Below are 22,131 nucleotides of genomic sequence, written 5' to 3'. Positions count from 1 at the left end.
CATCAAATCCTGGGTAAGGAGAAGGATTTCTATATTATATTTTTGATTCCTCTTACATTTAAGGTGACCTAAAGTAGCATGTCACAACTCTGGGCAGTTGTTACAAATGTTAATGATACTTTTATGAGTCCCATATATGTATCTATCTGGCTGGGACTTGTATCTCACCATCTTCCCAATTAACAAAAGAAATAAAGTAATTCTGTTGTTGCAAATGAATGTACTATCTTTAGGTTTTTTAATGACTTAAGGTAGCATGTTAGTTTCTCCATATACACCTTAATTTTTTGAAGGGAAAAATATCTTGCAAGTTTTTAAACATTGCCTTTTTATGGTCAGGCTGACCTGAGTTATTTCTCTGTTTGAGAGGGAGCAGTAAATGGTGCCCCCATTCCCAGGTCAATGCACATAGTTTTGAAGGCCAGCCCAAGGTATTTTGGCATCTGAGGCAAAACATCACAAAAGCACTTCTCCCTGGTAGTCAACATAAAATAATAGAATTGTACAACTAAGTTTTGCTCAGAGCGGACTCATTGAAATTAATGAACCTAAGTTAGTCATTTTCTTTAACTTAAATAAGTCTAGTCTAAGTAGGACTAGCACTGAATGCTACCCATAGTAAATTAAATAACTAAAGGTTGTCTCTGATGCTAGTCCTACTCAGAGGAGACCCATTAACATTAATGGACATAACTACGTTAGGTCCATTAATTTTAGTGGGTCTGCTCTGAGTAGGATTAGCTTTGGACACAACCCAACAATTTATTGCCCTTTCATGATACTCAAAATCAGCTGACCAAGGCATCTAATGGTAAGTTTGGTCCATGAGCTCAGAATAAAAATGAGGTATACTTTCGTGATTGGGGGCACAACTAGCAGTCACATAGCAAGTCCCAGTTGTGCATAATGGCTTCTGAAGCTGCAAAGGTGTTGCTGTTTGCTTTTTAAACAGTTATTTACCATATTTGGGCTAAATAAGCAATAGCCCTGAGTGTGCTCCACTGGACAAGCCACTTCCGAAGGTTTGCAGAGTGTCAAAAATGGTTTCCAGTGCAGCACAGCACAAATAACTCGTGTGTGGAGGGGGAAGTGGAAAAAGCAGAGTGACATGTGACAAAAGCTGCCTTGTTTATTTATAAACCATAAGTTTATTATTTATTTATTTATTTATTGCACTTGTATACCGCCCCATAGCCGAAGCTCTCTGGGCGGTTTACAGCGATCAAAAACATTAAAACAAATATACAATTTAAAACACATATTTTAAAAACAATTTAAAACACAATTTTAAAATTTAAAACAATATAAAAACAATTTAAAACACTAGCTAAAATGCCTGGGCGAAGAGAACAATCACAGTGCTGTACAGTAGGATCATTAAAACATCACAAAATTATGACATTGCAAAATACAGAACAAATGACCAAGACTCTCAAAATGCTTGGTGAAACGGAAATGTTTTCAACATTGTAGGTACATGTCTTATATCAGAATTGTAGGTGCCTGTCTGATTTCAACAGGAATGGTGATCCTAAGTACTGGTGCCATTATGCTAAAAGCTGTGGTGAGACCCAGATGAGGTGAAAATTGGGACATAACTTTTTAAAATACATAATAATTAAATAATAAAAGCCTTAGTTTGTATAGAAATAAAATGAATATGATATCACTGTTGGATAGTCAGGAGAGGTTCTTGAGATGATTGCAGTGATCTGGCTTGTGCATAAGAGACAAGGCAATCCTTCAGATGACACATTCCTAGGCTACTTAGATAGGAGGGTTGCCATATCGCCTGGTTAGCTGGGTTTTACTTGGATTCTAGCCATGCTACTCCGTGCATCCTTAGCCAATTTGGTGGCCCGGATTCCCAGCTTTCCTTTTTTTTTTTTTAAAAAAAGCAAGTCTCTAGCCCTTGTGGATCCAGAGATACAAGGCAGAATGTGGAGGCAGTTTTCTGCCCATTTTGTGAGAAATCAGTCTATTCCCACTTTCCATTTTTCTTAGCCAATGAGGAACACCACAGCTGTTCTGGAAAAATCAAGAATTTTAGTCTACCTGCTGCATATGCAGAATCTAGGCAACTTAGAAAACTGCACATGTGCGGTTGATCAACACATGCAGCTCCACCCCTTATTGAAAGACTTTCTGATTGAGCCAGCAAGGAGAAGCAGCTTTCATTGTAATTGCCTCTGTATCTCAAAGTATATGTTTTAAGTGTTGAATGCAATGGGAGGGTCTGCCTGCCATCATGGAGGATGAAATAAAAGGTATGAATCCACCAAAGGCTTCTTCCCCTGAACAAATACAAGATATAAAATTTCTTGAGAGATTTTTTCTCTGTAGAAAAAACTGCAGTATTAGCATTTGCATTTTTCAACCCTGCCCCCACCCTGTTCAATGGTGCTTACTGCCAAATAAAGTTGCATTGGAATGCAGCCTTGCTCACCCTGTTGCCCAGCAGAGCCTCTGTTCAGCAATTCAGAAAAGGCTAAAAAGTACTCCCCCCCACTTAAGACCAATAGGAATGGCTTTCCCCCCTTTAAGACCTATAAGAATAGAACAGCTGCCCTGTCTAATGCTAGCACAGCTTGCCAGGTCTCTAGAATTCACTGCATTTTTTAATTTTATTTTTTTTAAAAGAGGTGCCAGAACTCAAGTCTCCATCACGTTCCAGCCTTTATCGTAGAAGGCTGTTTCCCTCTCCTTGGTCTGGTATGTGAGAATCAGTGTACTAAAGACACCTCACATGTTCAGATTCTATTGTTTTTACATAAGATGACTGATTGAAATGATAATATTGAAATCTTTATTGCTATCTGCATTGCAAGTTGTAGTGGAGGGTTCATTTCACATTTCCTAATTGTTGGTACAGACAACTTCTTGGTCATAATATTGCTTTTAATTTATGCTTTGCTAGCTTCCTGTGTTATGCTGGATTTTATACTGACTTGACTTGTTCTATGTTTGTTTCTGTTTTGTGTTTTATTATGTTTTTATATTGATTATATTTTTTGTTGTTTTTATTATGTTTGCAAGCTGTCCTGAGCTCTGTTTTTGACACTGGAAGGGCAGGATATAAATCATCTTAATAAATAAATATTCCATAGTGTTGGAAACTAGAGTCTAGGCATTTAAGGCTGAAAATTTAAGTTTTTTTCTTTTAAAGAAAGATTCCTCACATCCTTCCTTAGTTTTTGGTGATAATCACTAGGCACAAAAACAAAACAACTGGACAATGCAACCATTAATAGATTTAATTTGTGTAATTAGCAAATGATTTACATAATATGCAAATTAGCCAGTCCATATTTGAGGAACTGGAATATGGTAACCCTATGCTCAGGGCTTTATACACTAACAGTAATACCTTGAACGTATTGCCATATAGTTATTTCTTGCCTCACAAGAATTAGGGACTTTATTGATGTAAGCTTTCCTAGAGTCACTGGTTCCCTCAACCGTCAACTTCATTGCCCTCAATGATTCACTAGGCCTCAATTTTCTGAGTGCACAAGTCAGCCTATTGGGCAACACTTTGAGAAAAGACTAATTTCTTCCAGTGCGTGGGCTCGGGCTCATTTAGAAGGACTGTATTTCAGGAAAAAGGAACTTGGGAGAGGGAAGTGAAATGTCCTTTCCTTGTTGTGATCAGAACAGATAGAGGCATACTGGAAAAGCAGAAGTGGAGAGGATAACAAAAATATACGGTTGCCATTGCAGGAAGTCCCAGGTTATGGTCTGAGGGCACATGATTTAGCAAGCACACTGCAGCTAAGGAGGGCTGGGTCTCAATGGGAGACCACTTGGGAGGCCTATGCACACACACCACCTTGCGTTCCATGATAAATATAACAATAAAATGTATCTGTGCTCCATAAGCTATCAGTGTGCTATGAGAAACTCGTGTTTGTTTTATTTGCTCTGTTGATACTGTGGGGAAGGAGGCAGGAGGTTTTGAGTATGGATGCTTGTGGGCAACAATTCATGCTACTCAGGATGAGCGCCTGGATGGGCCAGAGAGTGGGGGTGATAGGTGTAAAGGTGCTGATAAGTCACAGCGTGAGAGCCTGTTGGCACAGAGTGGGTCTTCTCTGTGAGAGAGACATGGAGTGGTAACTGGTGCTAAGGACATTCAATTGTCTTAGCGGTTTGGATGTTTTGTTTTCTTTATCCAGGTGTATAGTTCAACTGAAAACTCTCAGTGTTGTCCTCACGGCAGGTTAATCTTATTTGTTTTATGATGGAGTTGTTCATTTGCTTATGTTATTTATTGCACTTGTTTTTATGGACTCTTTGTATATTGTTATATTTTTTCTGTACATTTTTATTATTTTATTTAATTGCTCCCCATTCTAGAACTGAAATATTCAGTGAAGAGCAGTTATAAATAATAACAGTAGTCATTAAGGGCTCCTGAGAGGCCTAAATAGCTACATGGGAGGTTGCCAGCTGTGTCTCCAATTTACTGCTTTGACTATTTCTGTTTACAGTCAGACTCCTCTGGGACCTGGCAATTTTGCTTTTGTTCCTACAGCAGTGATGACTAGGAGCATTTAGCCATTCCTGATACTGAAAGGCAGTAGAATTCCCTCTGGGGAGGCTGACTGTTGCTTTTGCATATGTTACCACTTGGAGCCTTACAGGACCAACCCTCCCATGAGGTAGAATGAAATGACTGCAGAGCTTGGAAAAGTTACTTTTTTGAACTACAACGCCCATCAGCCCAATCCAGTGGCCATGCTGGCTGGGGCTGATGGGAGTTGTAGTTCAAAAAAGTAACTTTTCCAAGCTTGCCTCAGCCAACTGGTTTTGGGTGTCACGAAAGGGCAGCAAATTGGTTGCAATTTAATTTCTCACTGTTGCATTTTTCATAAGAGAGAGTGAGAGGTGTGCTTGTTGGATCTCCTGCCTCCGGTGCTCAAATGACTTGACTGGCCTTTAGTACTGTGCACCTTGACTTGAGCGTGTGTGTGTCACCATTTGCTGCTGCTCAGAGGGCAGAGGCTGGGCCTGGGCTTTAGTTCCTCCACTCAGGAGATACTCCCAGAGCTGTGACCTGTGCTAAAAATCACTGGGGCTGCTGGGCTACTGTAAAGACAGAATGGATATTATTTCCCCGTCATCCACTCTGCTACTATCTTCCCTAGCCTGTTCATAAAAAACATTGAATTTATTTTATGTATTTATATAGAAACACAGAAAACCATCTTATTTTCATTCATTGTTTTTCATTGGCAATCACTCGTGGCTGAGTAAGATTGTCTTCCAAGAAAAGCTATCTTAAAATGCCTGCTGAAATAGGAAAGTCTTTGTCAAGCACCTGAAGCTCAGCAGGGATGTCTAATCTCAGCTGGAAGGGGGCTCCACAGGATTGGGTCCACAATACTGAATGCATGGCTTTGGGTAGTTACAAGCAATGCCTCTGGACCATGGGGAACACGAACAGAGACCCCCAAAGCAATTGGGCAAGGATATAAGGGATCAGGAGGTTTGGCTGCAAGCTCCTTGGGACAGGGGCTTGTCTTCTTTTAACTTGGTAAAACAGCAAGCAAATGGGCAATAATACATAGATATAATAATATGACCATAGCTACTTCAGGTATTTAGGGACAAATTTATGGAGGATAAGGCTGTCAGTGGCCCAGTGGTGGTTGGTGCCCATTAGGACTGGTGGGGCAGAATGCAGGAAGCCCAAACAGTAAGTGGAGACGAAGCCAAAGAGCCAGCTAATTTTGCCCCCATCCTCCTCCCTGCTGAGTTCTACAAGGGCAACAATGAGACTGAGGAGGAAGCTGACACCACTGGACTTCTTGTAAGTAAGAAGGCAGGCAGGTAGGGGCAGACGGAGGTTGGTGGGGTAGTGTCCCATTCACCCTAAAGGACCACTGCAATGGCTTGTAGTCATGATGGGTATGTGCTACCTCCAATATCAGTGGCAGTATGTCTCTGAATACTCATTGCTAGGGATGAGGAGAGGGAGAATGCTATAGCATGGCCTGCATATGGGCTTTCTAGTAGCTTTTTTTCAGCCACTGTGAGAAGAGTCCAATTAGATACTGGAATAGATGAGCCACTGGTCTGATCCAGAAGGGCTCTTCTTATGTCCTTATGAAGAAGAACATATGGGCTCCTGCTGGGAGGAAGAGAGGGATATAAATCAAATAATAAATAAATAAATGAAGTATGATTGACTTTTGCTGTGTTGCATATGAGAGCCAGTGTGGTAAGGTGTTGGACTACGACCTGGGAGACCAGGGTTTGAATCCCCACATAGCCATGAAGCTCACTGGGTGACCTTGGGCCAGTCACTGCCTCTTGGCCTTATGAAAACCCTCTTCATAGGGTCGCCATAAGTCAGAATCGACTGGAAGGCAGTACATCTACATTTATGCTGCATACATGGCTATTTTTTTGAAAAGGAAAAGGTGTTTGTCTGCACGTGAAGCTGCTTGTAAAAGGCACAGGGCAGAAGCTGATAACAAAAGCTGGCAAACTTAGCAGTTACAAGTTAACAATTTAAAGCATATTTAAATAACAAACCCCTGGGAACTGTAGTTGACCCTCAGAGCTGCAATTCCCAGCACCCTACATCAAACTACAGTTCCTAGGCTTCATTTTGTGCGTGTGTGGGACATGCTGTAAAATATGCTTAAATGTATGGTGTGTATTTGTCTGACGTGCAGCATTGCAGTACACACCTTGTCGTCTTGTTTAAAAAAAGCTGCTAATTTAACTTCTAAGCTTTTGATAAAACAAGCAAACTTGATGAAATCAGATCAAAATAAGTAACCTCCCCCAAGAGAGGCCTCCCAGAAGATAATGGAAAACAGCTTAGGTGGTGCTTTTGTGAATAAACCTTGTCTGTTAATCTCTACCAGCAAGTCAGCATCAAGGGAGAAACAGAGTGTATGCCCCAATGGAGAAAGAACAGCTGTGGTTTTTTAACAGCTGAGGCCCGTTGCTGTGGGCAAGAGAGATTGATGCTGACAATTAGAAAGGAATTAGCTTCTGGAAACTAATATGCAACTATATCAGTGCTTTAGGGCAGAATGGTTTCAGTGGGAATTTTGACAGAGCAAGGAAGAGGAAAACATGACACCATGAATATGCTAGTGAACCTGATTGTCTATTGGAGAGGTTTAATTTGAGACTGTGGGCCCCAGAGGTAAAGTAAACAAATTATTCAGAGTAAAGAACAATTAAATGTGTTTTCTTCAAAGCTGACGTCTTCATTTTACAAGAGTTAGAAGCTATGCATAAGACTGGAGATAGATTCTGCGAACAATCCAGCAAAGCTGGAAGTGTATAAAAGTGTATCAGAAATTGCTACAGAAATGTGGAGAACTGAATGTTGTGAAAAACTTCTGGATAAGAGGGATTAGTCCTTTTTTGTTCTTGTCAGAGCTTGGAAGATTACTTTTAAAACGTAATAAATAACAGTTACAATTACGTGGCCCAAAAAAGTAGTAATTACCGTTACAATTACAATTGCTCTGAAAATAACTGATTACTTTTTCTCAAAAGTAATCACTACAATTATATTTCAGTTACTTAAAAAAAAACGCCTACAAGGTGCTGGCCTTGGCTGCTACACACTAAGTTGCCTAAAACAACATTAAAAACAAACACACACACAGAGGTAGTAGAATAATTCTTTTTATCCCTAAGATAGCAATGGCGGTCTCTCCACTGGGCAATGGTGATCTCTCCGCTGGTAAGGGAGAGGGGAGAGAGGCAGAGGCCACTACTCAGACTTCTGCATGTCAAACCAACACACACACACAAAACCCACCCACCGACCCACACCCCCCGTCATCTTTCACCTCCACAGTTCTTTATCTCCATTCTGCTGCTGCCTCCTTCTCCTCCTTTATCCATGTTCTTGCCCTCTGGCTCTTTTTTCCCTCCACTCTATTCTTCACCAACACCATCCATTTTTTTAAACAATTGTTTTCTCCACTCCACCCTGTCTCACACTCCACCTCCTCCCTGTTTGCCTCCTACCCACCCACAAAGCACAAGGGAAGAGCAATGCTGCACAGAAGCCCAGTTTGCGGCACATGATTTTCATCTACAAATCAGAGGAGCTGAAGACTTCCCCTGCTCCTCCCCCCAAGTAATGCCCAAAAGTAATGCTGGAAACATTACAATTACTCCACAAAAGTAATAAAATTACTCCTAGTTCTATTACAATCAAAATGTAAAGGAATTACCCACTCGTTCCTCAAAAAAGTAATGAATTACAAGTAATTACTTCCAAGCTCTGGTTCTTGTATTGCTCAGTGGAACTTATTTCTGAGCAGACAGGTGTAGGATTGGGCTATAATTGTGCAAGCTGTCCGGAAGTCCCAGTTAAAATCTTGCCTCATCCATTACTCACTAGATGTCCTTAGGCAGTCACTATCTGTGTCAGCCTCAGCCTTGCAACTATAATAATTGAAGTTAACGTTAGCCTACCATAATTACTGGGAATCCAGTGTCAAATTTGAATTTAATAGAATTCTCACCCATCTCCAGTAGTGACTTGGCTACTTAAGGATGATGGGACTTGAACTGCAAGACTGAAGTCCAGCTTACAGTTACCAGCCACTGGATCACACTGGCTCCAGTCTCTCTCACCCATGCATACAAAGAAACTCATTTATGGCCAAATGCTGTGAACAACTTCTGGAGAAGAGGGATTTGTCCTTTTTTTGTTCTTGCATTGCTGCTTCTGACTTGTTCTGAGATGGTTTCATCTAGTTCTGTTAATCCATCTGCTGCCTCTTTTGCTATGGGAGAGAGCAAAGTACAAAAACAATCTCATAGGCTTTGTTCTTATCATGATCATCAGACAGGTGTAATCAAAGGGGGAAAGTTGAATTGCCTCCTCATGACCACTTGGTGTTTCATACAATACGCATGGGAATTTGTGTGTTGGGTTTGCCTTTGGAAGTTGAGTTCCTCCCAGCAAGAGGTTAAGAGCTATTCCCCAGTTTACTAGGGGTTCTAGTGGTATTTTGTTGCTTTGTTTTTAGTTTCAGGTCTGAAATATAACCAACATACTATAGGATCTGGCATATAAAAGGTGTTTAAAAAAACCAAGTAAACAAGCATGAAACTGTGAAAGCTTCCTCAGGATAGTCACTCACCTCTCCCAACAATAGCTGGAAAAATTCTCCCAACATTCTTCTATGTCAAGAGTGGATTTCTGTTTACTTTACCAGCTCCTAACATAAGTGAAAGGAAGAGAGGAGCAGAGACTGCATCAGTGAGACGTTAGGAACATAGGAACCTGCCTTGTACTGAGACAGACCACTGCTCTGTCTAGCTCAGTATTGTCTACTCTGACTGGCAGCAGATCTCCAGGGTTTCAGACATGCCTGTCTCCCAGCCCTCTGTGGAGATGCCAGGGATTGAACCTGAGGTGTTCTTCATGCAAAGCAGATGCACTGCTGTTGAGCTACACCCTTCCCCCTGAGCAGAATGAAGAGACAATATTTACATGCAAGTATGCTAAAAAAATCCATGGAGCAGAACAAATGAGCTGACTTTGCTATCTTAGTGTGGAAATAAGATGTGGCACTGAATGAACCGCAACCAAAGTGACATCTGAGGCATGTTTACAGGTTCCAGCTTAGGCAAAACATTTGCAGAATTTAATGGGAAGCTAAAGCTGTAATTTTATGCAAATTTACCTGGAACAAAGTCCCATTGGCTACTGTGGAACTTACTTTTGAGAACATGCACAGGTTTGAGGTGTAAGGCAGTCATCATATACATGCTCATCTGGGAGTACGTCCCATTGAATTTAAGAGATCGTCTTTAAGATTTTAATTTCCTCCCACTGAAACTGGAACCTTTGGTGGAGAATCTATTTAATGCCAGCCTTACTTCTTTAGAGAAGGAGGAGTACAAAACAATCTCCTCAAAGCTCAAGGACCAATTCCATTAAAAAAGGAATAGTGGCTTGCCTCTTTAAATGTGGGTGCTATTGCAGAGGGAACATCAAAGAAAGTTCTGGCTCATGTTCTGGCTTCCTCTTGTTCTTTGGATTGTGGCCTTCTTTGGATTTCACCTAGGAGCCTCGCATTCTAATATGACATTTTGTACTTGGTTACATCTCCCAAATCTTATTCCAGGCTACGTGCCCCCTTCCCCCAAACTCATGGGATCTGTGCCTGTACTCTCAGGCTATGTGGGAAATAAACCTTATTTATAAAGCTTAAAAATGCATGCTATGTTTGATCACAGTGCGTTGTATCAACTGCATTGGCTAGACTTATATAGGTCAGAGTTATCACATTCTACACATTTGCTTCCTAAATGCACAGCAATACCTTTATTGGAACCAAATAAAATGCCACAAGCTAGTGAGCAAGCTTTTGGATTCCCCAGAACTATTCTTCAGAGCTGGTGTACAACAACAAAATTGTGAGGAAGAGCAAAAAGAAAAGGCTGGATATGATGTAAAGTCCCAAAGTTTGTCGTTTGCAACAGTTTTAAGATGGAGTGCAGGAAACGTCATTCACACTTAATTAGGTGCACCCTGCAAAACTGATTTCGGGTTGCACCATGGACTAATGGGACAAAGAAACAATGGCTGCCCTCACCCTGCAATTGTTTGTTGTTATGTGCCTCCAAGTCGACTGCGACTGATGGCGACCCTATGAATCAGCGACCTCCAAGAGCATCTGTCATGAACCACCCTGTTCAGATCTGAAGGGTCTGTGGCTTCCTTTATGTAATCGGCTCCTTCTGGGAGGAAGGGCGGGATATAAATTTAATAAATAAATAATAAAATTTGATGTTTTCTGTGCACCTCAATAGGTTTCTGGCACTGGGGTTCCCAGCTCCTTGCCTCTCAGAGCCAGTTGATACATTTGAGACCCCTCCCCCATGTAAGCACATAGAAAACTAACAAGTCAGAGAAAGGATTTGATCTCCCTTTGATGCTTGTTTTCTGTGTTCAAGTTTCTCCTTCCACCCTTGCATGGGGGAGCATTCAAACATCCATCCTCCACCCTGCAGGTTGAAATGGTACAATCCCAAAAAATCTTTACCACTTCATTCTGTTGAATGTGTAACCAACTCTAAGTGTATTAAACCACCACGTAGCTCTCTGCCCGCTCTTACCTCCAGTCACTGAAAGGTATACAAAACCACAGGCATCTTGCATGTCTTTGGATTACACTGTGATTTGGTATCTCCCAGTATCTTCCTGTTTTACATTCCAGATGACCAGCCAAGCATTATTCATGACTGATGCTCTGAACAGATGTGTTGGCATCACCTTTACAGTAAGTTGGCAGTGACGCTACCACCACTTCTGTGGGTTGCTCTCTGGCTTGCATGACCTGAAGTCAAGATTCAGAATGAAGCTATCTGGAATTCTGTTGGTGTGGTGCCATTGGATCTCAATGAAGTCCCATTCAGAATTCAGGACTTCAATATCAACAGGGATGATTGCCGTTTCATTGGCTACTGCAGAGACAGGGTCCTTTGGCAGATTTATGCAAACTCCAGAAGGAGAAGCTATGTGTGAAGATGAAAGATCAAAGCTGAAATTAAACTTTGTGGAAATTGCAAACATACAAGATTCTCAACATTTTAAGCTGAATTTTAAATGCTGGGCTTTGAAAGAGGGTTTAAAAACAGCATTTTGTATTTTTATGATTAAAGGGGGGCGATTTAAGAAGCTACCATCATATGCGGATGATAATATTTGGAATTTTCAGAACAAGACGGTGACAAGCTCAACTGTTGTTGCAACTTCAGTTTTGCATAAGCAACATTTCTATAAATTCCTATGAGTCATTAATTCCTGGAAAATGTGTTGTTGTTATGTGCCTTCAAGTCGATTACGACTTATGGCGACCCTATGAATCAGTGACCTCCAAGAGCATCTGTCATGAACCACCCTGTTCAGATCTTGTAAGTTCAGGTCTGTGGCTTCCTTTATGGAATCAAGCCATCTCTTGTTTGGCCTTCCTCTTTTTCTACTCCCTTCTGTTTTCCCAGCATTATTGTCTTCTCTAGTGAATCATGTCTTCTCATTATGTGTCCAAAGTATGATAACCTCAGTTTCATCATTTTAGCTTCTAGTGATAGTTCCGGTTTAATTTGTTCTGACACCCAGTTATTTGTCTTTTTCACAGTCCATGGTATCTGCAAAGCTCTCCTCCAACACCACATTTCAAATGAGTTGATTTTTCCCTTATCCGCTTTTTTCACTGTCCAACTTTCACATCCATACATAGAGATCGGGAATACCATGGTCTGAATGATCCTGACTTTAGTGTTCAGTGTTACATCTTTGCATTTGAGGACCTTTTCTAGTTCTCTCACAACTGCCCTCCCCAGTCCTAGCCTTCATACAAAAATAGGCAACATGTGATTTTAGAAGTATTTGCAAACCAGCAAAGTATGATACATAAAATTTCAAGACAAGAGGATTTGGTGTCTCTCCAACAAATCATGTTGCACAGTTTGTGAGAAATGCGTTGCTTGTTGATCTTCATGTGACCTTGGGCTAATCTTTTATACATGCTGGGTTTTTTCTTCTCTGTGAAGGGGTATCCTGCTCATTTAAGTATGTTGTTGCAGCAGTGGAAGTCCAATGAATCAAATGGAGTGGCAGTAACCCATGATTTTCCAAGTGGGCTGTATGGCAAGTCTAACATGTTCTATTACTGTAATGTGCAGTATGTGGAGCTGTATTCGAATATGATTTGGAAGCTACTATTGGTCCAAAATATAGCTGCTAGACTATTGAATGGGGCAAGTTGAATGAAATACCTTGCCAGTTTTTTTTTAACTGGTTGCCAGCCTGTTTCCAAAGAGTAAGATTCCATGTTTAAAGCCCTATATCCAGTGTTGCCAACACAGTGCCTTCATTGGTGCCCCCAAGAAAGGGCCCCAGACTATGAGCTTTTCATTCTTTTTTTAAGTCTCTATCCCTCCTAGAAAAAAAATTACGAAGCAAAATGTTCAGGTACCCTTTTAAGCAATTTTTGTGAAATGAGATGACCTGGATGCTCCCACCTGTCAGTGATTTTAGCCAATGAGTGAAGTCAGAGATGTGATTGATAAGTGAGTTGTTAGGACACTAGGAATAAGAACCCCTGGGGTCCTAAAGAACTGCTGTTTCCCCCTCCCTTTTAGTGAAGTTTTCCTGCTTCTGTCTTATTTTCTAGCAGTCTTTGAGATCTCCATAGTTTGCCCTTCTTTTTTCCCTAGTAACCTGGATGCATCTGTCCTGTGGTGGGTTTGCCTGAGATTAGGTACTCCTAGAAAAAGGGGTGCCAACCTTTTTGGACTAGTGGGCATATTTCAAGTTCTGAGAGAGTGTTGCCAGTGGATGTAAAAGAATCTCTCCCCAAATGACAAATGCAAAATGTGAAAACTTTGCAAAGAGACTTAGGTATGTCTCCTGATGTGCAGGAGCTGATGTCCAGGCACTCATTAAGAATTCACTGTACAGTTAACTTATAGTACGTGGCATACAATGGTATGCCCACTCAGCCATGAAGCTCACTGGGTGACCTTGAACGAGTCACTGTCTCTCAGCCTAACTTACCTCACAGGGTTGTTGTGAAGATAAATAGAGAGGGAAGAGAACCATGTGTATGACCCTGAGCTCTTTGGAAGAAAGGTGTGATATAAATGTAATAAATAAATATATGTCTACTTCAGAAGTAATAGCAGCCTATGCTTTGGTTTAGGATTTGCATCGGGGAAAGCAGAGTTCTTGTGCCTTTAACAGCTGTGTTTCCACAGGACTAGTGGGACATAGCTGGCTTCCCATGGTAAACGTGAGGTTGTCAGGGGAGGGCACGGGGATCAGCAATGGTTTTACTCTCTCAGATTTTGTGTCATGAGAATGGCACCCTAATGACAGCTATAATGTGCTAGGCCATGCCACCCATGGCAGCCATTTTGTGCCTGGTGCCCTTAGGACTCTCAAAATTTGCAATGTGCCTCTGGTCCAAAATGGCCCCTTCCCTAATGATTTAGGGTCCAGGAATCATCACTGTTGTCATCCCTTTGTTTGCATGTCACTTTCGCACAATATTTGCGTCTGTGTTAGAATTGCTTTTAACATGTCTTTTAATATCTTTAACCCTTTTAAAATATGTTTTTAAAGTTTTTTAAAATGTTTTTAACGTTGTTTTGTTTTAATGTATTTTAAGGTCTTTTTATAATGTTTTAAAGTGTTTTTAGTGTTTCTGTTTGGCGCCCTGGGCTCCTGCTGGAAGGAAGGGCGGGGTATAAATAAAATAATAAATAAATAAATATTGTTGTGAAAGAAATGGACTATTTGCTGACATGAACTGTTTGAATAGACTCTGGTTATATAGACTGTTTTAGACTGTATTATATGAACATGGAAAGGGTGGGGAGACGTCGTTGTGGCCAGATCTCTCTTCCCCATGTGGCACAGGACCCAGGGTGGCTGGAAAGGTGCCATCACAATTGTACCCAAAGTGGCTCACAACATGCCAAGTGAACTGCAATGAATATGACCATATTTATAACAACACACACTGTAGAGTGTCAGTCTACAAAATATGGCTAACAGTAATCAAGGAGTACTGGATCAAAAATAATTTGAACACACAGCATGAAAACATCTAATGGAATCTGAATCTACTTTCTTGTTCAAATTTGAACTTGTTCAAATGATTTTTCCCACATACTCCGTTATTAATTTTAATTAAAATAGCCATTACAGTTTGCAGGTACTAATTATATAACTTGCCCAAATGTTGAATCAATTTGTTGAAGTAGTTTTCAGAGGCTCTTTACCAGATACCCTTAGCCTTTGGAGGTGAGGCAGGTGAAAATCAGGTTAAGGACCTCTTTGGTGGTGGCACCACATCTGTGGAATTCTTTCCATGGAGAGCCACATTGACATCATGTCCAACTGAAGAGTGGGGTGTAAAAGTTTTAAAATAAATAATCCCATCTATTCAGTTATTTGCTGCTCAGATGTAGTGTCACCCTTCTGATCAGAAATTAATCAAATTAGTCAGTTTGTTCTTGTGGTCCAGCTGGAGCCCTTCTGCATTCAATGAAAGAGTCACCTAGTTGAGAATTGTAGCAGCAGCAATGGACAGCCAGCCAAATGCCTCTAGGAAGCTCTCAATCAAATCAATTAAGGGTCCAGCTCATCCCTGCTGTTTGTTCCCAGCGCCTGATATTCAGCCTCATATTACTTCTGAAAATGGTACTTGCATTTAAAGCTCTGTAGTAGAGACACCCCCCAACCCACCCCAGGGGCCCTAGATTGGGTAGAGTAGCCCTGGGATGCCCCGGGGGCCACCTGCCCCACCCCACATGCAGCCTCAGATCAATTTGGTGAGCAGGGCTAATGTTTAATTAGGGTTTTTTTTGTAGCTGGAGAGAAGTGAGTGATTTGCTTGCTGTATGCCTTAATGTCCGAGTAAAGGACTCTTAAACCAAGTTCTTTGTCTGTGGATCTTGTCTTGCTCTTCAATTGTAAAGTCCTGGACACGCAAAATATCTGCACACACACCAACATTTTTAATCCTTAAACATACAGTCTGGGGTGGGAGGACATGCTGCGTCTCCTTCCCCCGTCTCCCTACCAGGAGCAGAAGGGTTTGATCCTGCTTATTCACAAGAACCTTGCCTGCAGGGAAGCCCCTCACGAACAAGCAGCAGCCTGTATTGTGCAGGATAAATCTTCCACTTACCAGCTGGTAAGCGGAATATTCCGTCGTGCATGGTGCTGCCTGCTCACAAACACCTTTCCTACAGGGAAGCCCCTTGTGAAGAAGCAGCACCTTGCATCCTGCAGAATTGCATCCTGCATGGGGCTGCTGCCGGGGGTGGGGTGTTAGGCAGGAAGAAGGAGAGGCCGAGTGAGAACTCTTACTTTCTCCTGGGAAGACGCAGCCAGTCAGGTCTCTCGCTGTCAGCCACAACACGGTTTTCCTCCTTTTCCCATCTGATGCCTGCCTCTCATTCCTGCTTCACTCCCAACGGCCCCAGATTGCTCTGGGCTACGCAGCCCACAGCAATCTGGGACTGTCTCAGCCTGACTTGAACAACGTCCAGATCCCTTTGAATCTGCCTGATTTGGTTTGGGCCTTGGGCCTCAGCTGAGCCCTACCTTCATTTTGCTGTATTATTATTATTGTTGTTGTTGTTGTCATCGTCATCATCATCATCGTTGTCGTTGTTAAATTTATATCCCACCCTTCCTCCCAGCAGGAGCCCAGGGCGGCAAACAAAAGCACCAAAAACATTAAAACATCATAAAAACAAACTTTAAAACACATTAAAACAAAACATCTTCAAAAACGTTACTTAAAAAAAAGCTTTCAAAACATCTAAGATTAAAAACATTTTAAAAAGAAGGTTTAAGAACATATTAAAAAGCAATTCCAAAACAGATGCAGATTGGGATAGGTCTCAAAAGGCTTGTTGAAAGAGTAAAGTCTTGTTTACCTTAATAGCTGTGATAGACCTCTGCTCTAAAACAGCCTGCCTCAACCTGAAGACCAAAGTGTCTGGGGGACACCAGCTTCCATCGACTGATGAGAGCTGTAGTCCCCAAAACATCTGGGGAGCACCAAGTTGGGGAAGGCTGCTCTAAATTTTTGTTCAATCCTTCCTACAGCATCCAAGTTAGCAGCCAATATCACAATATCACGGGGCGAACGGTTCCATCCATGGTGTGAAGACATATGATCAATGTTTGTATTTCAGAATCAAAGGACCCACCCAGCTGATACTTGCATGCTCACCTACAGAACTGTACTTACGTAAACATGAGGCAGAAGGAGTTTTGCATGTGTTGTGCCTTGGGAGTTTTGAGAGATATTCCAGCACACTCCTGTTTTGTGAGTCACATAGGTCTGCTGGGAAGAGCACTGGATGTTGTAAGATTGTTTCAGCAGAGCCCTGGAAAACTTGAAAGACATGATGGGTTAGAAAACTGACAATAAGGAAGGACAACATGACAAAAACATCATCCAACGTGCTTGCTGCCTGGTGTGAGTACAGTACCAGTCTTACCCTACATAGTCTTTGTACTTCCTATTTCCTGTTTGACTCTCAGTTCAGTAAAATAAAGCTACCTTTTGGTGTCCTGCAAGTTACTTAATGCTATAAACATCACATCAGGAAAGAGGCACATTTCCTTAGCAACAAAATATTGTTGCTTGAGAATTATTTATTTATTAAGGAAATTAATCTACTTTGCTTTTCAGTCAAGGTTGGCTCCCTAAGTGGAATACAATTAAAATCTGGGCCCTGGCAGTTGATGGCATAATCTACGTTCTTTCCTCCAGAGCAGCCTTTCCTAACCTGGTGCTCTCCAGATGTTGCTGAATTACAATTCCCATCATTCCTGACCTTTTGCTGTGCTGGCTGGAGCTCATGGGAGTTGGGGTCAAAAACAACTGGGAGGCACCAGAATGGGGAAGCCTGCTCCAATAGCAGATGGACTCAGTGGTTGGCTAATAGCATAGATGCATCCCCCTTGTCCCAAAATGAAGAACATTATAATCTATAACAGATGATGCTGTCCAGAAAGGGGAAAGAAGGAGATGCAGATAGAAAATCTGCTGCAAGGGAGCTGGGAAAAATGCCATATCCTTGTAGGAGAAGCAAAGGGAAAATGTTTAGTTCCTGTTCAACAAATGAATAGCAAATGGTATTATTGGTTGCATGACAGAAACTACAGCAATTGTATGGGGGAGGAGGGGGACAAGCCCTTAGAAACAAGAAGGAACAAAGTAGGAATTACCTCGAAAAGTGAGAAGGATCAAGACCAGTGTGAGAACAGCAACTCCAGCCAGTGAAATACCAAGACCAATTTTCCACCAGAGAAGATTGGAGGAAGGATCTGTGGAATCAAAGTACATGGTGAAGATCAGCAGTAGCTCCTTCCTCACCACTGGGTGTGCACTGCGGCTGTTACTGATTCTTGTACAGAGAGGCCCAATGATTTCAGTGCATATACCTGTAATTCAGCAATGAAGATCTATACATAGAAGCATTTAGGTGACACCAATGTGAATTAAAAAAAAATTCATATGTAGAGGTCATATGTAGAACATCTGAAAGTGTGGAAGCATTTGCTCACATAAGCAACAGGTTAAACTGGACTGGCTCCCTCTTTGCGTCTAAGAGGCTCAAACACTGTTTATTTATTTGATTTATGTCCCACCCTTCCTCCCGATAGGAGCCCAGAGCTATTGAACCTTTTAAAACCAAATGCACCAGTAGTACATGGCAGATGTGTGCCATCTGCAGATGGCAGAACATTATAGGTTCATTCTGGTTTGTTTGCAGGGAGGTAATAATTGCATCAAGGAATTATCCCACACTTTCAAGTACATTTCCTGTTACTTTCCTTACTACAAAAAAAACCAAACTTTTTTTCCGTTTTGGAAGCAATTTTTATGTTCTAGAGTGCCGCATCCTGAACGTACTGGTACGTATATGCTAGAATCCTATTCGCAAAATAGTGACAGTCCGGCACCCAGCAATGAAGACTTCTCCAGGAGGGAAAGGGCCAGAACTTGTTAACCTACAGTGACCGAACTTGCTGCTGCCGTAAACATCGCTGTTCATTTTGCATCACTGTCAATTTTGCTTTCTCTGTTCCCGCCCTATTTCTAGTCTTACGTTTAGTTCTCCACATTTCCACATCAGTTTTTTATTTAAAAGGTCCTCGTGAAAATTCCTCAGCATTTTAGTGCTAATTTCTCTTAATATACACATTTTTGTATGCATGGATTCTCATAGATCTTCTTGAGTTTTACATAGGATAACAACAAAACTACAATCAAATCACAGAACACATCTGTGGGCACAGAGGTGACCCATGTGATGGGTCACTGACCTTTTGGGTCCGTGGGCATATTTGCAATCTTGAGAAACTGTTCTGGGCAGGGCTAGCATCAGACTGCATCGGTCGTTGGGCACCACACCCAGGGGCCCATGGTGATGGGTGGTGGCAAGACACTGCTGTCAGGGGCTTAAAAAGGCCTGGCCACATCAGTCGATTAGTGCACTGCATGTGCATACCTGCTATAACCCAAGATGGGGGGGCAGTTGATGGTCTGCTGCCATCTTGGGTGATGGCAAGTATACACACATAGTGTGCTGACGCTGCACTGTAGTGCTGCAGGAAGTTGCACAATCACCCCACACTAATGGTGGGGGGTGTTGTCTGGGAGGGTAGCTGCTGCTCTGCGATCTGTGCCAGCCTTGGGTCATGGGGCACATGCTTTCAGCACCAGGGGCCCTTGGCCAGTGCCCAGCCAGCTGGCATTGGGCCTGCTTCTGGGCACTCCAAGCAATCATACACTACAATCTATTATGTTGCCTACAATAGACTGCTTCTTTCAAACCCAATTTCAGTGAGGGAAGGGGTGGGGGAAGACACCCTATGGACACCAGGGAAAGCCTCTGCAGAAGCATGTGTTCCCATGGACTTACGATTTGAGGGTGATTTTGAAGGGATTCCTTGTAAAAAATATGATCCAAAAGGATCTGTACATCAGATGTATGTTTTTTGTACATGGTAGTACCAGAAGGCATTGGAGCTGTGATTTTTACTGTTCAGTCAATGGAGACAAATGTGATCTGATGGTGGTTGGCCAGGGGAAGTGCTCAAGGGCAGTAGTCTTTCAGAAAGCAATGGAAGAGTTCCCAAATAGATTTTTTTTTAAAAAAGAAAGGTTCTTTCTTTCTTTCTTTCTGGGCTCATCTTCACGGTGGTTTACTGTGTGTTTGGTGCTACTCACATCTCCTTTAAATTTGCATTACAGGCAAACAGAAGCTATCACGTAGTTTCCTCCCTGTAAATCCATACTAACACAATCCGCTGATAATATGAAAAGTGGAGAAAAAAAAGTCTTCTCTCCATTTCTCTAGTGCTTGTAGATGTTTGTGCTGATGCTTTTAATGGGTGTATTAATCATTCCCCTCTCCACACTCAGTATCTCCTCCTCCCTTCTTTCATTTTGTTTCCTGTGGAATGAAAACATAACTAGGCCCTATGTTTTTATTAAAATGAATTCATGAGATGTAAATTAGGTGTCTCCCCATCCTTTATTTGCTACACTGATATAAAATAGGAGCTATACAATCAAGCCCTCTCTCTCTCTCTCTCTCTCTCACACACACACACACACACACACACACACACGAGAGCAGCCATTCTATAAGGCTGCAGCAGAAGGAGAGAGGAGAAGCAGACCCACTCTGTTGATGCCAGCAGTCTGCATGCTCAGTCATCTGGTGGGGCCTTTGCTGCTACATCTGAGCATATCCAAAGCCCAAGGTGAGATCAGGGGCCAGCCCAGCTCCCACATTTTTCTTTAGATCAAGATAGTCCGCTAATATGCTGGCTCTTTGGAACTAGGACAGGGAGAAGTTTGGGATGGTATTCACTGCCATTCCTACTCAGGGTAGACCCACTGAAGTTTATAAAAATGACTAACAGGTTCATTTATTTCAATGGGTCTACTCTGTGTAGGACTTAGTTAATGACAACTCATTATTTGGTTCACTTTAATGTGAACCTACCTAATTTGCACTTCCGGAAACAATACATGCACTGAAACATAGCTGTCCTTTGGAATTTGCACTGCTCTAAATTTTGTGATGCAGTTCTCCAGCCAAAAAGAGTGAACAAAAAGTGCATACTAGAGGAAAGTGTGCATAACAATGTAATAACTTACAAAACTGCATTTTATTAGGGGAAATTATTTGTAAAATGTTTATATTGGGGGAAATTGCATACAGATACCTGCATGTGTATGTTAGGGGCAGTGTGCTATACAATGCTTGCAATTCTTTGCGAGGACTTTTTAAAATAAAACTGATAAAGAAATGAAGTAAAGTGAACTTAAGAGCGGAAAAATGAGGAACAAAAATTGACAGATTTGTCCCTCCTTACTTGGAACCCACAAAACCTGGATCTAGCTCTGCCCTACACAGCAAGATTTGTTTTTAATCTCAATGATTTCCCAACCTTGCTTGATTGCTGAGGAAGGCTGACAGCTAATGTTGCACAAACAAAAACAAAAACAACCCCCTCTGATAAAATGTGAAGTTTAACATTTGAGGGACACTTTAAATCATGCACGCTAACTAATATTCAAGTCTGATATTAAAATGAGCTTCTTTTAAGGTTAAGTATTAACCTGCCAGATTCAATATCAGGGGCGTCACTAGGGCGGTGCGGCAGGTGCGGGCCGCACTGGGTGACACCACCAGATGGGGGTGACACCTAGAGCCATCCCCCCATAGGCACCCCCTAGGCACCAATGAGAGTGTTCGCGTGGCGCGCCAGCTGCTTTCCTTGGCTGTTAGAAGTTGGAAGCGGCGGCAGACAACGAGGTGGCGGCACGCTCCCGGGCCCTGTCGTTCGGCTGTGTGCTCTGCCGCGCACGCAATCGCTCGGAGAGAGAAGGTGCTGCGGGCCGCATCGGGTGACACCAACCCTAGTGACGCCACTGTTCAATATCCTCAGAAAATGTCACAAAGCTATCTATGATTTAACGCTTTCGTTGAAGAAAAATAAAGTCCTGTGGACAGGGTTCATGACAAAGTCAAACTCCTCCCAAATAGTTGCTACAGGCTTAAAAAAAAGCTTCTTTTCAGTTACAACAATGTCCTTAAAAAGGACAAACCAATTTTTTGTAAAGTGAATTACCTTTGGTTTCCTTGGGAGGTATTGTTGGATTTGATGCCCTTGTGGCTGGGTCAATAGCCATGTATCCTTCTTCATCCTCCATCTTCCAGAACTCTTTTCAACATTAGTTGCCAGCCCCAACAGCCTTTAGAAGAGGAACTTGGCAGTTCCTTGAAGTTCTTAAACAGCAAGTCTGATGCAATTATGTAAACAGATTTACAAAACCAACTTCTCAGTTGGTGTAAGAGCGAATTGTACTTAGCTGGAAACATTGCTAAACCTAGTGGTAGACAATAGATGTCCTGTGGGCTGGCAGATGGCCATTTGTTAGCTGATATAAGGTGTCCTTTATAACCTTATCCAGGCTCCGAATGCCTATACTTGGCAATGGAGTTTATGTCAACCTTGCTCTTTTCATCAACTTTCTCTTCCTGACCTATTGTGGTGAGAACTCCAGGGGTACAGCACAG

At 42.0% G+C, this 22,131-nt stretch overlaps 1 protein-coding gene and 1 long non-coding RNA gene across 4 annotated transcripts in view; both read right to left on the bottom strand.

The window, feature by feature from the left end:
• Window positions 1-21,794, bottom strand: part of LOC133380946 (killer cell lectin-like receptor subfamily B member 1B allele C) — a 52,354-nt gene extending 30,560 nt beyond the window's left edge. For all 3 annotated transcript variants that reach the window (XM_061619206.1, XM_061619207.1, XM_061619208.1), the window contains exons 1-3: window positions 21,683-21,794; window positions 17,759-17,857; window positions 16,773-16,919 (exon numbers count right to left, since the gene is read on the bottom strand). In XM_061619206.1, the coding sequence (XP_061475190.1) occupies window positions 16,773-16,919; window positions 17,759-17,857; window positions 21,683-21,764 (328 nt within the window). In that variant the 5' untranslated portion in view covers window positions 21,765-21,794. The remainder of the gene's footprint in view (window positions 1-16,772; window positions 16,920-17,758; window positions 17,858-21,682) is intronic.
• On the bottom strand, window positions 1,327-16,674 carry LOC133380947 (uncharacterized). Its single transcript, XR_009761589.1, has 3 exons — window positions 16,456-16,674; window positions 9,132-9,209; window positions 1,327-8,771 (listed from the first exon to the last, which is right to left on the bottom strand). It is a non-coding gene; the product is annotated as an uncharacterized LOC133380947 (long non-coding RNA).
• Window positions 21,795-22,131: the final 337 nt, after the last annotated feature.

This window comes from Rhineura floridana, chromosome 3 (genome assembly GCF_030035675.1).
Source record: "Rhineura floridana isolate rRhiFlo1 chromosome 3, rRhiFlo1.hap2, whole genome shotgun sequence".
Lineage (NCBI taxonomy): Eukaryota > Metazoa > Chordata > Lepidosauria > Squamata > Rhineuridae > Rhineura > Rhineura floridana.
This window is presented reverse-complemented; position numbering and strand designations above follow the sequence as displayed.